This window comes from Gymnoscopelus microlampas (genome assembly GCF_963454915.1).
Source record: "Gymnoscopelus microlampas genome assembly, chromosome: 7".
Lineage (NCBI taxonomy): Eukaryota > Metazoa > Chordata > Actinopteri > Myctophiformes > Myctophidae > Gymnoscopelus > Gymnoscopelus microlampas.
The window spans coordinates 20,613,537-20,629,977 of NC_139944.1; the positions used below are offsets into that span (position 1 = coordinate 20,613,537).

Sequence of the window (16,441 nt, forward strand, 5' to 3'; positions counted from 1 at the left end):
AGCATATCATTACAGACTCTCTCAGTGCTTAAATTGGTTGGTGTTAGCAGAGTCGGTTTGAAGAAAGCCAGTATAGCCTAAAACTCAATCATTTGACTTCTAATGAGATATCAAAGCTGAAATGTCTCCCGTTCGATAATGAATGGGATCCTCTGAGGTAACCGTGCTGACACAGCCGTTAGGGTGCTTCAAGGGTTTAAGTGTATTTTCATAGACTTAGATTATTTACCCTCTGTATTCTCTTGCAAATATATAGGGGGAAAAAAAGGAAAAAGAAGATCTCTCTGGCACTCCTCAAAGACTTAAAAAGTAGGTCACTCCGTCTCCTGTGAGTCACAGATCCTGGCAAGAGACCAAGCAGTGCAGGTACGCACGGGAAGACAGGGCTGGAGCTCAAAGGAGCCCTAATGGTATACCAACTATCTCAATAGCGCCATGAAGACAGCTCCGTACACATTATGTCTGATACAAGTCACATTTAAGACCACTTCAGCTACAATCTCATACAACACGTGTACAAATAAATCACTTTCATTATAGGTGAAAAATGTATTTCCAACATTTCTAATGCTAAACAAATATCAAATCTACAAGCTCACAAAGTGTCACATCACTCACAACTTATTGTGAGTTCGTAGATCAGCTATTTTCACTATTCGTTGCACAACAAAGCATTTATACACGTAGGGCTTAAGTGTTTTCATTCTACCACTTAACAAAATTCCCTCAGTAAGGAAGACAGCTTCCTCCTATTCCCACTAGCCCAGGTACAGTCTCTTTTCCTCTCTAATGGCAAAGGTCATCTCCAGGACCTGTCCTCCGGGCTCAGAACAGCCTTGGCAGGGGGGTCTACTGGGGAGGGATACCATGCAGCAGCAGTGTTTGGAGGTGGGGAGGGATTGGGGTTGGCTAAGGGGTGGAGGGGTGACTCAGTCCGGCTAACCCGCTGTCTGTTACGTAGCCACCTGTAGACAGCCTCCGTTCTGAGGCCGCATTGATCCGCGCGGGTCACGCCCCATTGCCGGCACACTAACACTTCCTTAATTACATTATGGGCCACTGGCACAGGCCCTGTCGTCTCAGCCACGATGCCCCTCCTCCAGCCAACCTCGCCGCCCTCTCATTCATCCACCCTGAGGGAGAAGCATGCAGGCCAGAGGAAGTATGACTCATCTGAGTAACGAGATGCATTCTTCAGAAATCTCAACAGACGTGTTGTTTGTGAGTGAGGAGCATGCAAGAGTATATGAGAGAGAGGGGAGGGGAGGGAGAGAGAGAGAGAGAGAGAAAGGAAGGAGGGGAATAAAAAATACAAAAAAAAGAGAATTTGTGGACGAGAACTCTGAAAAGATAGCCGAGATTTGTACGGGAGCTTTAGAGAATGTGACAGAATGAGAGTCAGGAATGAAGAACGAGCGCATAATGCGCAAGAAAGAACAGGAATAAGAGAGAGAAAGGGGGTGGGAACAGTGGGGCAAGAGCGAGTCATCACTCATTGTGTGGGTTTTCTGCTCCACGCAGATCTACAGTACGTTCCCTCCAACTCCACAGAGACAGAGAGAGAGAGTCCTTGGCTCCTTTCTGGGGTTTTCTGAATCACAGATGGAGACTCCAAGCGCTACAACTACGACTAATCCATCAGGTTGCAGGGAGAAAAAAGACAATGCAACGCAGAGAGAGGGAATTTCAACAAGTCTTTCTGCTGAGCATGCATGAGGGACTGATGAGGCACCGGCAAGGGTATGAAGAAAAATGTCAAATCATAGGGTTGAGACAGAGACATCCAACAGCGCCTTCCCACCCAGGCAGGAACCCATCTGCAAAACTTGGCTAGCGCGGCCACAGATCATGAGCCTCACGCACCACATCACACACAGTCTACAACTTCAACATGGAGCTATTTCTGGAGTGGTCTGCATTAGCATTGTCTGACTTTACGGTGACAAAACACACGCAGGGGCGACGCACATCCTCAGGCCCGCCCGACCACCTGAAGTCACTGGAATATGACCAGCCTAGTGATTTCATGGCAAGCGATCAATCTCCTCCAAGCCTTCTGTCGAAGGAGTAAGAAAATGTGAGGTGGCAGTAAGCCGTGTCCTCAGACTCCACTAACCCATTTAACCTCGCTAATCAGGCTTAGGATTGTGGTCTTAATTAAACCTAACCCACTCTGGCTTTCCTCTCAAAGCATGCTGAGGACTGACATTCAGAGACATTTCAAAGTGATCATAAATCATACACAGTAGCTGCACAATGATCACAGTAGTTGATCAACTGCAGCAACACAAAATAGAAAATAAGCCTCAAATCTATGCAGGGTCTATATTTTTGCTGTGCTAAATTCTGCTAATATGGTAACGGTAAACGGGCTAGCAGCTTTTATTGGTGTGCGCATTATGCCATCTAACAATATTGATGATATTTTGGCTGTTTACTAAATCCTCTTCTTGGAGCTGAAATTTGAATTTGCTGAAAGAGCATAAGCTAGCCACTGTAGTAATTAAAATAGATACTAAATAGTACGATGAGAGCTCCATTATCATTACTTAAAGCTGTGTAAGCTTAGCAAAATCCTTTCCCTGCACACAGCTCCAAAGTCTCTTAAGAGTGTGAAGCATATAAGCATATCAATTGCTTCCACTGAGCGGAGAACAGAAAAGGCAAAGAGGAGTACTGGCACTGTAAGGGCCTATCAAAACTCAAGGACACAGGATACAATACGATGAATTATTAAATCCTGCCAGGCATTTAGAAGTGAGTTCAGTGCAATTCATTTAGGCCGTGGCTATTCATTAAGAACAGAGTAAGTAATATCTCAAGTGGCACAGCTACACGGCCTTTACATTGAGGTGTTTTGTTCTATGTGTAATTTAGGACCAACTAGAGTAGAATTCTAGAATTCATCTATAGGCCCTTTTCTTTGCACTAGGACTGCAACTATCAATTCTCTTCTTTGCAATTATTCTATCAATTGTTTGAATAATAAGCGTGTTTTTTTAAATACTTTTAATATATCAACAAAACAATGAACCACTTATTTTATACTTTGTCGCAATTTCTTTTTAAAAAGTAGTGAGATTTTGTAGACTTAAAGGATTGTTTATTTAACATTTTTGAAATGTTTATAACTTTTTGGAAACTTTTTGCCTATGATATGCCCAAAATAAGGATTGACTATTAATAGATTTGATTAAATTATAAATGTTATATTATATTATTATATCATTATGATTATATATTATAATCAATTCAATTGATTTTTTTTTTTTTTTTTTACAGCAGACTGACAGGAAATTGGGAGAGAGAGAAGGGGAGTGACACGCAGCAAAGGTCGTCTGGATCGGGATTCGAACCCGTGTCAGGCAGCCTATGTGCCCGGATCACTTCGCCAGCCGTCCGGGTCTTACATCGATTAGTTTGATTAACCCCTACTTTGCATATTTTTAGACTATGGCCAACCTAATTGTTTTTGGAGTCTATCTATATGCCCTTTTCTTTGCACATTTTTACACTATGGCCAACTCAATTCTATAAAACAAAAAGCAATTTAGTATAACAAGATATTGTTTCGCATGAAAACACTTCTGATCCTGTGACCCTGCTACTGGTCTAATTATAAACTTGATATACAGATATTAATCAACTGAATATTCACAGAAGACTTAGCACACAATTTAATCAGCCTCATTGCTGCCATGCGGTTAAAAGAGGAGTCATTGACGCTAACATGTGTTGCAGGAGCCGAATCCACTCGCCTACACCCCCTACCCCCCCCCCCCCCCCCACCCCCCGCCCACACTTTCTCTGGTGTGCTCATGCAGCAAGCCCCAGTATGGGTAGCTAGTTTCTCTGTAGAAAAAGACCCTAATGATTAGTCAGCCCGAGGAAAATAAATGGCAAGAACACAGTTAAACATTTCCTAGATAAATCGTGTTAGACCAAATGCATCAATAATACTGTCCAGTACGTCCCGAACTAGCTTAATTAAACATCACATGCTTCCTTCATGGGGCCACGATGTCCATGGCTAATTCCTTGCCATGGATTGTGAATACATCCTATAAGGCGAGTTTACAGACACATTCAACAACAACACATCGGAGGAGAAGGGGTGTGGGAGACGCAAGACGACACAAGGAGAGAACTAGGCAGTGTATTGCTGGATGAATAAAAAATGAAAGTGTGGTGCTTCAGTAAATGCATTCTCTCCATCCTGCGAGGAGGGTGGGGTGGGGGTGGAGTGGAGGCTTGTTTGAAAACTCTGAACCACTGCTGCATTCCCACATTCTCCCGCATCCAGCGAGGGTCTCTTTAAAAATTCATTAATTTATAGCAAAAAATAGATTAAAGCGCCCAGCTGAGCAAAACTCAAAATTTGGCTCCTCCTGAATAACATTAATGATAAAGCCCAGGGGGGTTTTGCCTCAAGAAAGAGTGCAAGCTTTTTTTTTCACCTTAAAGCACCTTGAGAATAATTTATTTTCAATCATTACTGAAATAATGCATTTCTAATTGTCATTTTTAATTACGGTTTCCTTTGGATGCAAAACAGCTGAGAAAAAACCTGGGAAAAAAACCCTAATTAAAATCCATCCCAGGATCTGCCATTTCCCATGATGCCATGCCAATGTCATTCAATTCACCATTGGATATTTCAGCTTACAGAGCCTCTGTGACAGCTGCTTCAGGCCCCCCCAAAAAACGCCTAGAACTGCAGTTACAGTAATTGCTCTGGCCAGCACTAAATGAGGTTCACTTAAGTGCAATTATCCCCCTCTGATCTCTCACATAGAGACTTCTTTACCACGGAGAAGTGGGCTCGCACAATATGACTGCAAACAAGATTCAAATTGGAATCAGGGAGGCATTTCCAGGAGATGAATGGCTTCATACCTCATCTGCATTCTAGTGATGCACAGCGTTGCTAATGAAGACTGAGCTAGTCCCTTCTCACCGCAGCGGCTTCCAAGAGAGCAAACTTCACACAGGATTAAAGCAGTGTACGGGGAGAGATTTCTAACAAAACCCATCCAGTTGTTTGGCCTCAGCTAGTTTAGCGGCTGGCTTGTCTTCAACACTGTATGCCGCTGTACAGATGAGCCTGTGTTTGCTCATGCAAGACGAGTAACTTACTGAACGAAAAAAACACAAAAGCCCTCATGGAACAGACAGTAAAACAGCCACAATAATCATTTTCCACGGTTTAAGCCCAATATACTTTGTCGTACAATTCACCAACACTGAAAATAGCTAATCTACAACATCGCAATGCGTCTCAACAATGACATGTGAGCTTGTAGATCTGCTATATTCTTTATTTTTTAAGATGTTTTAAACAAATTTGAATAATTTCCAAAATAGGAACAAGAGGGTTAAAGTATTTATAAAGTCAGACTGTAAGAAATGTAAAAAACTAAACCAAATCTATCATCAATTAAATCACAAAAATATACTGCTCTCTGCATGTGAAAAATCACTGTATGCCAATCACAGAATTAAATGGGCTTGTAGCCTTTGGGCTAAGATGAGGTGGTCTCTAATAGGGGTTGCAGGAGAGTGTACCTGTTGGGAGCTGTCCAACTACACAGGGTGTCGGTGATGGGCTTTCATGTTGCCACAGGCTCAACTACCACCAGGAGTCTGATAACTGTGTCTCATGGACAGCCATTTGAATAATCACTTCAACAAGGGGAGAAATTAAAAAGCCTCTCAGTGAGACAGGGCTAGGCACTGGGCCACATCTGAATTCTAAATGAGATGCTAGTATACGAGAGGTAGAGAGTACCTGCCCTTAATTTGCTAGACTATGCCGATTTGGAGACCCTTGACATCTCTCCAAATTAGCCATATACCTGGTCATTATTCTATCAAATGATACAGCGTCATCACCCTTAGGCTTAACATCATCTGTGACAGAAAGACATTGGTAAAACGTAGCTAAGAGTAACCTACATTCTTCACAAAGCTTGCCAAATGACAAAAGTGATTACATTTCAAACACTGCAACAGCTGCCACATCAAAATTGCATGAGCTGGAGAACAGCTCAACTTTATCAATGCAAGGTGATGCCATCAGTCAGCGGCTGTATCCAATGTAAAGGCTTTTGTATACTCTCGCTCCACGAGCACGTACATGCAACGTGCACGAATGCAATCACAAAGTAAAGACCTTGGAGAGGCAGTTGTAGGCTGCAGCCCTATTGAGCCGTAGGGCCTTTGAAAGAACACTGCGGGCTACTACCATCCTTGAAGAGAAGCTCTAGAGTCTAGAGCCTATCACTTCTTCACATCCAGGCAAGGAAATGGTTAGAGTGAGGACAAACAGATGCTGGGTCTTTTTCACTTCCTTCACTGCCATTTAGTCTGTTCCAATCTCTGTCTGTTCATCACCACCTTGAAGCTGTTTAAAGCAAGAGATCAATAAGATGTTACAGACCGTGTTTGGTGCAAATGCAACAACAACAAAAAAGAAACAACTGTATGAGGAAAAAACAGTAACGTATGAGGGATTATCACGTTACCAAGTATCTTAGTAACTAACTGGTCTGTGCAATTATATCTTCAAGGGTCAAGGAGACAGCACAGCAGCTGCTAAGAGCACAAAGTCCAGCCTTTATGACCTGTTCATTTACCTAATTACATAGAGAAATGAAGAAGACCCACACAGCGTACAAATCAGCAGTAGATGACAGACACACTGGTGCAATAAGCAGCACATTTTATAAATGTGATGGGTTGGATTAATTGGTTGCACTCTGTGACTACTTTCTAGCAGCAGCTACCCAAGAAAAAAAAGAACATTCTGGATGTTTATTATGCCAATAACATTTCATCATACAATGGCATGGTAGCACATGCCTACTGTAGGTCAACTGTCAAACTGAGAGAGCAAATCGACTACTAGATGATTCATAGAGTCAGGAAGTCAAATTAGATGTATAGATAAGGAATGGGCGTGGTAACATAACAGCAAAATACTAAATGAAAACTGCACTATGTAACTTTCCTGTTCTATCCCGGATTTGGACCGAGTCTCCTGCGCAAGTGCTGAAATGTTTACCACTGACTGACTGCTTGCTCTGGGGAGAAATGTATTTTTGAATATGTGTCAAACCAGAAACAGGATTGTGTCAAAGGTCGTGTCCGACCAGAGCAGGGATCAAATACAACCACCCCATGTGTATACATTTAATTGTATTAACATAGTCTACCATGCAGATTACAGATTGGACAAAATAACATTTTATTCACAAGAAGATTGCATACTGTAATAGAGCTTAAGTGTCTTTTCAATAACAGTCATATATAATAAAACGTATTGTATAAACAGTAGACATTTCAGGGAATCAGAAAGTGTAAGACAAATCTAAATTGAAACTACTCTTGAAACTACTATTCACTTTCAACCTGACGTCCCTGTTAAGGGAATTTCATTGTCATTATAGGCAAACATCAAGATTCAAACGAAATTGCCGATGTACAAGCTAAAACCATCATGATGTGACACGTAAATTGTCTACTTCTGAAATGTTTTGAACAGGGATTAAGTTAAACAGAACACTGTTGGTAGAGTCAAATCTAAACTTTAACATGTTTCTTCAAGGCTGCATGCACAGAAAGCCTAGATCCAGACAGTGGGCTATAGGTCTGCTATTTAAAGATTGGGTGATTAAGACGCAAACCGGGTCTGACCTTTTAATGTGGGTGCTGACTAAGATAATGGAAATTTTAATTTGTTAGTCGAAGCATAAAATCTACCAGCGAAAGGAGGGCATTCCGCAGGAGGATATTCATAATCTTTTGTGGTTAGGTAATGGTATAGGTATAAACCCATCTAGAAGCCAAACCAGCTTTAACCTGATTTTCCTTGAAAGAGGAGACTTACGCTTAAATAGCCTATTTGTGTGTTTGTTGAATACAAACACACATATATATACATTTTATATCTATCTATCTATCTATCTATCTCTATATATATATATAGACACACACACACACACACACACACACACACACACACACACACACACACACACACACACACACACACACACACACACACACACACACAGTATATATTGCATTACATAATTACACTATGCATACACAGAATTGTGAAATGCGAAAATGAAAAAGCAAATAGAGACATGCGATGCATGCCCTGAGAGACTTGTGCACAGACAGGACCCACATTGTACTATACTGTAGACTGTGGAGGTTCACTAACGCAAACAGATGCAGCTACACTACAGTAGAAATTCAAATGATTGTGGTATACTACAGTATACATTTGACTAAAACAAGTCTACACTTGTTGAATATCCAGCCACACACAGCGACAAAAAAAAGAAGAAAAAAATAACTGAGCCTAACATAACATTATCAGCAGGTTTTAAAAGGCAGAGACTAAGAGAATGGTATTAGCTCTCTGACTGACAATAATATTGGACTGACAGACAACCCAACGCATTCCAACAGCTGATGACCAAATACCATCACAGCAGGTCGACAGAGGAGACGATCAGGCATATTATGGAGCTTAATTTATATATATATAAATATATTAGCCTTGGATCAAGACTATATATGTATTTTATCAATTTTGACATTTGCATATAGATAAGAAAGTAAAAGTCAGACTTGATTAAATACATCTATGATAGTCTTGATCCAAGGCTATAAATATATACACCCCATCGAACGATCGGCGTCGCTCGCCGACAAGAACAGATCTTACAAGCTGACGTTCCAGCTTGTAAGGATCTGTTCTTGTCGGCGAGCAGAGACTACGGACCATAGGCGAAATGGGGCTTTATAACACAGTAGTAGTGGTAGTGGGTCGCTGTAACACAGCAGCAGCAGCAGCAGTAGATTCCCTTTAACGCGGTCGTAGATCCCATGTTTGGTCAGTGACAAGACACACAACACACAAGTTAGCAGGCTGCTAAAGTCAGCTAGGCTAGCTGTCAAAGTTGCTCTGTCAGTTGTCACTGTGCGTGCGCGTGTGTTTGAGCGCGCGGCGTGTGTGTGTGTGTGTGTGTGTGTGTGTGTGTGTGTGTGTGTGTGTGTGTGTGTGTGTGTGTGTGTGTGTGTGTGTGTGTGTGTGTGTGGATGTTATATGTGTGTGCTAGCAGCAAAAGGCTAGCGCCACCACAGCTGTCAACTTGGGGCAGAGTTATTATTATAGCAGCAGCGGTGGGAAAAAAAGCCACCTTTTGAAACGGCATTAAAAACGTGTTAGAATCTAGAACTCTGTGGTTATAGAATACTGACCCGCCAAGAGAAATGAGTCGTCGCCCAAAAAGCTTGTCCCCGGATGCCCTCCTTTCTCCTTCTCCTTCTCCCACTTCACGACGCACGGGCCTGCTCACGGAGCCTGATCCCCACAACTTCAGTGCGGCTCACTTCCCCATGGAAGTCGTCCATTTCACGGGCCCGAGTTCAACTTCCATTCCCGTGTTCTCTTCTCTTCTGCTCACTTACTCTCTCTGGGTGAAGGCTGGTGTGTGTGTGTGTGTGTGTGTGTGTGTGTGTGTGTGTGTGTGTGTGTGTGTGTGTGTGTGTGTGTGTGTGTGTGTGTCGCTGTCTGTCTTAATCCAGCAGGGGAGTTTCTTCTTCTTTTTTGGAACAAGGACTTCTCCCCCCTTCTTCTTCTAGCTCTTCTTCTCCAGCTAGAAGTGTGTTTCCCCCCCTAGGTGTGTGTTCTTGACGGTTGTCCTGTGTGGATCCGTGTTGTAACGCTCTTTTCTTCGCCGGTGAACCAGAGACCGTGGCGTCCCTTCTCTCTCTCTCTCTCACTCTCTTTCCCCCTCTCTCTCTCTCTACTTCTCCGCCTTTTCCCGTTCGCCTCTCTCTCTCTCTCTGTCTCTCTCTCTCTCTCTCTAGACAACCCAGCCAACATCCGGGGACTCTGCCATTTGGTACACACATAGGGTATTTTTTTGGCCTTGAGTGTCGGCCATCAGGCAGATCTTCCTTATATGTTTTTAAGACAAACCAATAGTTTATGGATGAATTTATGTTTTATTGTTCATGGATGGATTATGGACCGGGCCAGGGACCATGCAGGGGCCTTTGACTACCAGGGGCCCCTGAGGGACCTTGGGCTTGGAGGCCAATCGACAACTTATTTATTTTATTGTATTCATATTGTGTATTTGTCTATTTTGACAGGGACAATACAAAAAAAACTATGTATCAAGTTATAAAAACATGAAACCGTTGCATTGTGTATGGGGTTTATAGCCGAGGCTAATTTGCGATCCCAGTCCCTAGTTAGGCCTTTCTATACAAAATATCTACCTAGTAAAAAATAATCAATTACAAAAAGGACATGCATGAAGCTCTGAATCTGAACAAGTACAAAAGCAATAACATTCCCAAATGACAGTCATGAAAGCAGGGACCTTAACTTTTTAAACGTGCCTAACATATTAGTGTTACAAAGGTTAACGTTCAAATATGTGAGCCACTCATCGTCCGGAACAGAACTAGCGTCTGACTAACAGAGCTGACAAGTACTTTTAGATGTTTTAACATGCAAATAAATATAGTGTAAATACTCTGAGTGATGCACAAACTTTTTAATTTGAAGATTTGTATTTCTGGGTAATTTACACTGTAAAATCATCAGTGTTAATTTAACTCTAAAGGCTGTTGTCCTGTTGCAAGGAGTTGCGTCGTGAATCATTGGTGTGGACTGGCTGTTAGAGTGTACAGATGGAACCAAATGGACCCACCAGTCCATTTGGTTACATTTGTGCACTCCTGGAATTACACACCCATAAGGGTCCATTTAGTTCCAAAAAACTATCAATCTTTTTTGTTTTGTTTTATTTATTCGCACAATAAAAACAGTACAAAGGTAGCATCACTAAAATACACAGAAATAAGTACAGGTGAGAAAAGAAACCCATATAGGGCTTATACAAGGTTCTCACCTAAAATAATAAACAAGTAGTTAAGCATAGTAATCAAACATAAGACACGACAAACAACAAGTACTTTGTGTGCAGTTGAATGTGTGTGTGCGCGTGTCTGCACATGTGTGTCTGTGTGTCTGTATGCAGAAGTAGGGCTACATTTTATGGTAGAAGCAAGTGGAGAGGCATCAATCATTTAGTTGGGGACCCCCTGGAACCCCCTTGATCCCCCTAAAGGATGCCTAGGGGTTCCTGAACCCCACGCTGACGCTGAGAACCAGTACTCTAAGTTATAGACTGTAAATCCTGTATGATAAAACGTCTACAGGTAAGCACCTGTCTTGACCCACACATGTTTGCATGTAGCCCAGCCGGTTACCCGTTCTGGGCAGGGGGCCCTAAAAGATAATTGGCCCAAGGCCTCCATGAGTCTAATCTGTCCCTGGCCAAATTCACCAGTTCTCAAATCTTTGAATTTGTAGGACCCTCAGCTTAGCATCAGGTCACAGAGTCCACATAACTCTCAGAGTGTATAAATGTAACCAAATGGACACCATAAGGGTCCATTTGGTTTCATTTGTACACTCTCAGACCTGTAATTGTCCATTTAGTTCCTAACTAACAATGATTTAGCTGGAGACCCCCTGGAATCCCCTCAAGGACCACTGGTATAGCTCACACAATTGAATATAACAGAGTATATTGATTCTAAAAGATCAGTATTATTTTAAACTTACAGTACAGATAATGTTTAAATGAGCTTACAGGAGGAAATGACACATCAATGCTTATGCAAGTAGTCTACATAATAACTTCTAAAAGCCATTTCCATGGCATTTCAAGGCCCCCCTCAAAGTCTGAACACTGACCCTCAGGCACACCTTACAGTGTGTAGTGTGCTGTTGATATAGTTTAGTTATTTCTATTTTATTACTTGTTTATTGCTATTTCTTTTAGTAATTTTGTGCTGTCATCAGGCACATGTCAGATGTGCCTTAAGAATTTACACTGGTCAAATAAGTACCTTATGTTTGATAAGTGCCTGGCCGGAACTACTTTCAGAAGAACGACAAACAAGAAACATTTCAGCATTTCTGCTGCCACATAAACTAGTGCAATCGTTTACTATTTACCATGCGTCACTCACATTTGAGTTAAACTAGGGGTCTTCAACGTTTTTTCAGTCCAAGGACACCTTGGCTGAGAGAGAGTCAGAGATAAAGCAGGGACCCCCATTATATTTTGTATAATTTGTTTTTCATAGATTTCATAGGTAGCTCCATAGACTTGTTTGACAGCACTATCATCAGTGTATTGGATTCATGTTAATGTGGATTTCCAGATTAACCACTTCAAACTGTCTATAGTAAACTTGACCTTTCACTCTGCGCTTTTGTCCCTCTTCACCAAACCTCTTTGCCGAAAATTGCACTGTCAAGCACTGTGTGCTTGTAGATCTGCTATTTGTGGCTAAAGTTCTACTCAGAACAGGGATAATTGGTTGAAGTGGTTAATGTAAAAATCACACAAAGATTTTGCGGACCCCCTGTAGTAACTCCCCTGTTGAAGACCTCTGAGTTAAGCATATACAAAAAGGCAATGCTTAAATATGTGCATAATATTGCCCTGCAATGGATGCAAAGAAAGCTCAACAAAAATATGTGTTCTTAAATAGTGAGGTGTTTTTCAAGTCCAATGGTTTCAAAAGTTTAAAACTGTATTATGCAACGTTTTCTTTAAAGTGTGATACATTGCATAATAATGTTGTTCTATATTCGTCTATTAGTTGCTGTCCACAGACATTGTGCTCCAAAACAAACAGACTGAAAACATTCAATGACGAAAAAACTATCGTATGCATAAATCACTTAACTAAAACGTTTAAATGTATGTATATATGTCTATTATGCTCACAGCCCCATTAAAAAAATATTGTCTTGTTTTTTTTCTTACCATCTAAGAAGACACATTCCAAATTATTTAATAGTAGTTGCAGTTTTAGGCTAATTTACAATGTTAGACAAATATATTTTTTAACCCTCCAATTAACAGTTGTTTCACCGATTGCAGCATTGATAATAGCCTAACCTTGTTAATAAATGCTTGTTTTCAATATCTCAATATAGTAAAATGCTTCAAGGTTGAACTGACAACCTTGATAGACAATGCCAAGATTGTTGATCAGGTCATATAGTGCTTATAATCGTGTTCAGACACTGCCGAGTAGAAGCACAGATTTGTCTTGTGTTCATGGTGCAACAGCGCCTCTCTTGATCCAATGATGATCGGAAGAAATAGGTAAACATTCTAAAACGAATCAACTGACATGTAATTACGATGATGTGTAGTAGCAGAAGACCTATGTTTTATTCTGTTTGCACGTATTGTATACCCCCCCCCCCCCCCCCCCCCCCCCACACACACACACACACACACACACACACACACACACACACACACACGGTTTAAATTATGCATGCACATTAAAATGAGCTGTCTACCTTCTATAGGAGTTTTGGACTAACCTAATTCTAAATTAAGAAATAGACAGGGAAGGGCCTATATCCCCACAGGGTAAAAAAAAATCCCATTCTGGAACATTTAACATTATATTAAAGAATAATATTTAATCACATTTGATGTAAAGGTTGACAGGCTAGGTCCAACTTTATAAGGCCCAAGCTTAGCTTTGTAAAGTGTTATTGTAATAAAAAGGCCATGGTCTGTGCTGTTGGCCTCTATGCACTTTCCAATCATGGACATCCTTCTGTGCCCAAATTTGCATATCTAGGGACTTGTATGACATCAGGCATATGATGTGATGTCACGTCTGACCGATCCAAAATATGGACATCATCCATTGCCATGCCCAAATATGGAGATGAACGATGTACACTTAATCGCGGGAGCACCACGTATACATCACGGCAAAGTCTATAAAAGGGACAGGAAAACCCAGGAATTGGGATTTAAAAAAATATTAAAAAAAAAACAGTTTTATGTCACAATTATTGGTCACACCACAATTTTGTCACTTACATTTTACATTTTAATTGTATAAAACTAGACGTTCGGGCCGCGCCACTGTAGTATTACTGTTTCACTAGCAAGGGTTCTGTTTTTTAACACGATCAAAAAAGTTCAGTTATCAAATATCCTTGGTATAATATCCGTTGGTTATACACCTAAGGGTCTGTAGAGTAACTTCCACGACATTGGGCGGCGCTGTCGATCTTAGTGGAAACGCCACGTGTTTTAATGCTGACCGAAGAAGAACATTCAGGAAGTGTGGAAGTTGTCAACAGAAGGTGAATACTGACACAGACGTTCTTAGCGAAAAGTAGGTAAATCCTTCGAATTGTTTTCCTCTTTAGTGAAATTAAGTGCTATTAATTAACCACACACTTGAAATTCCCCTTGCTGTGTGTTTTGTAAATAGCCACGCTTGTGCAGCATTTATGTTTTACATGTTCTACTTACTGGGAAGAACTACCAAGGGGAAGAAATAATATAGGGGTAGCCCTGATACATTACTGTCATACTCATAACATAATATGTTATGACAGTAATGGTGGTCATAATATTATTATGACCATCATGGCTAACACAGGGGATATAACGGATAAGAGAATCTTATTTCACCCCGCTAAACATGGATTCACTGTCTGGAATCCTCTGGATCGCTGGTTCTCAGTGTGGGGTTGTCTGGGGACCACCACGGGGTCCAAATGGAGGGACCCTTACGGGTCTGTAACTCTGAGAGTGTACAAATGGATCATTATCTCAGTTAAATGAACATTAAGAATTTTACAGTGTAGATTAGGGTCCCAAAGATGATAATATAATAGCATTTTCATTTGGACCCCTGGTGGGCCCCGGACCAGACATTAAGAAACAGTGGTCACTGTCTAGTAACTTTGACAGTATTTTTCCCATGCGTTTTGAGTGCTTTGTTAAAGGGGTCTAATATCTCCCATATTCTAGGTATGGCAGAACACGGAGAAGCCACCATTGACGGGAAGCTGGCTGAAGAGTTTGCAGTTCCCTCTCATGCTGAAGATGTCAAGAAGCAGATGAGTGCTTTTGCAGAGCGGCATGGGGCCGCTGGTCGCAGGGTTGTCCTCATCACGTCAGGGGGGACCAAGGTTCCTCTGGAGTCCCGTACTGTTCGCTTCCTCGACAATTTCAGCAGTGGGAGGCGTGGAGCCTCCTCAGCGGAGTACTTTCTAGACTCTGGCTATGCTGTGATCTTCCTACACAGGCACCGGTCCCTTTATCCTTACACACGCTTGTACTCTGGCATAAACATACTGGACACTCTACAGGTACAGCATGAAGATGGAGCATCGTCCAGCAGTTGTGGTCAAGTGGTGGTCAACCAGCAGGCACTTCCCAACATCGCCAAAGTCCTGAAGCGTTACCAGGAGGTGAAAGAAGATGGGTTTCTTCTGCCCATCGAATTCAGCACCCTGTCAGAATACCTGCACCTCCTCAAAGCAGCAGCACAGGCTCTCAGCACAATAGGTATGTGGTTGGTTGACGTATGAATTATGCTGCATGTCATCCTTGTCTGGTCTAAATTGCCCCTAACGCATCTATGTTCACTCTCTTTTTAGGCTCCAAGGCCATGTTTTACTTGGCTGCAGCTGTGTCAGATTTCTATATCCCAGCATCTGATATGCCTGAACACAAAATCCAGTCTTCCAACGGACCTCTTCAGGTGAGTAAAATAGACCAAAACTAATACATTATCGTCATCTTTCATCTGATTTACACACATTTTCCCTCCATCCACAGATCAGCATGAAAATGGTTCCTAAAATCTTGTCCCCACTGGTGAAGGACTGGGCACCACAGGCATTCGTTATTTCCTTTAAGCTGGAGACGGATCCGTCCATCCTGCTGAAAAAGGCGAGAAGCGCTCTTGACACCTACAGACACCAGGCAGTGGTGGCTAACGTACTGGATACCAGGCGGGGTTATGTGGTGGTGGTGACCCCAGACACGCAGGCTGAGCTGATCCTCACAGATGAGGACGTGAATAAAGGGGCTGAGATAGAGGATCAAATTGTCAGCAACTTGACTGCCGCACACAGCCTGTTCATTACCAAAGATGGCTGACTGTTTAAAATGCTAGTAGTGTGCAAGTTAATGACTTGGCTAGGTTTTGTCTGTAGGCCTGTACCCTTGCAATTTGGCTGATGTTCATGCTTGCTTGTTCTACTGGGGAGTGGGGCTGTCAATGACTAAACAAATCATTAGTTGGATTTTGTTTATTTAATCAACACATCTGTAAAATTGTGTTCGCTGTATACAATCGTACATAGACTACTCTTTTCAGGCAGGCGAGGTTGAGAACTGAACATTATGCTTATTTCACAATGGTTACTTGTTATTGAAAGTTAGACTTTTAAAGGGGTTTAGTTTACAAGAGATATACAATCTATGACTTATGGAGAAACCTTGTAAAATATGGCTTAGCTTTATCTTGCTTCAAGGTCAAGAAAACATGTTGA

General features: G+C 41.7%; 2 protein-coding genes across 5 annotated transcripts in view; one reads left to right on the forward strand and one right to left on the reverse strand.

Moving 5' to 3' along the window:
• Positions 1-9,847, reverse strand: part of foxj3 (forkhead box J3) — an 83,573-nt gene extending 73,726 nt beyond the window's left edge. For both annotated transcript variants that reach the window (XM_084063494.1, XM_084063493.1), the window contains exon 1: positions 9,277-9,847. The gene's annotated coding sequence lies outside the window, so the exon portion shown is untranslated. The remainder of the gene's footprint in view (positions 1-9,276) is intronic.
• A 4,351-nt stretch (positions 9,848-14,198) lies between these two features.
• LOC311049715 (phosphopantothenate--cysteine ligase-like) lies at positions 14,199-16,394 on the forward strand. Of its 3 annotated transcripts, none has more exons than XM_084063498.1 (4): positions 14,199-14,265; positions 14,910-15,449; positions 15,542-15,645; positions 15,723-16,394. In XM_084063498.1, exons 2-4 carry the CDS (start codon positions 14,912-14,914, stop codon positions 16,044-16,046), a joined length of 966 nt encoding a protein of 321 aa, XP_083919624.1. In that variant the 5' UTR covers positions 14,199-14,265; positions 14,910-14,911; the 3' UTR covers positions 16,047-16,394. The 3 variants fall into 3 exon arrangements, with proteins under 3 accessions (XP_083919624.1, XP_083919626.1, XP_083919625.1); XM_084063500.1 differs by having other exon boundaries at positions 14,205-14,233; XM_084063499.1 differs by having other exon boundaries at positions 14,222-14,269.
• Positions 16,395-16,441: the final 47 nt, after the last annotated feature.

What these genes read in the sequence shown, in the direction of transcription:
- LOC311049715 (XM_084063498.1), top strand. Translation starts at nt 14,912, where the DNA reads ATGGCAGAACACGGAGAAGCCACCATTGACGGGAAGCTGGCTGAAGAG. An exon ending in ACAGGCTCTCAGCACAATAG is followed by an intron (nt 15,450 to 15,541) that starts GTATGTGGTTGG and finishes CTCTCTTTTTAG; the next exon opens with GCTCCAAGGCCATGTTTTAC. An exon ending in CTTCCAACGGACCTCTTCAG is followed by an intron (nt 15,646 to 15,722) that starts GTGAGTAAAATA and finishes CTCCATCCACAG; the next exon opens with ATCAGCATGAAAATGGTTCC.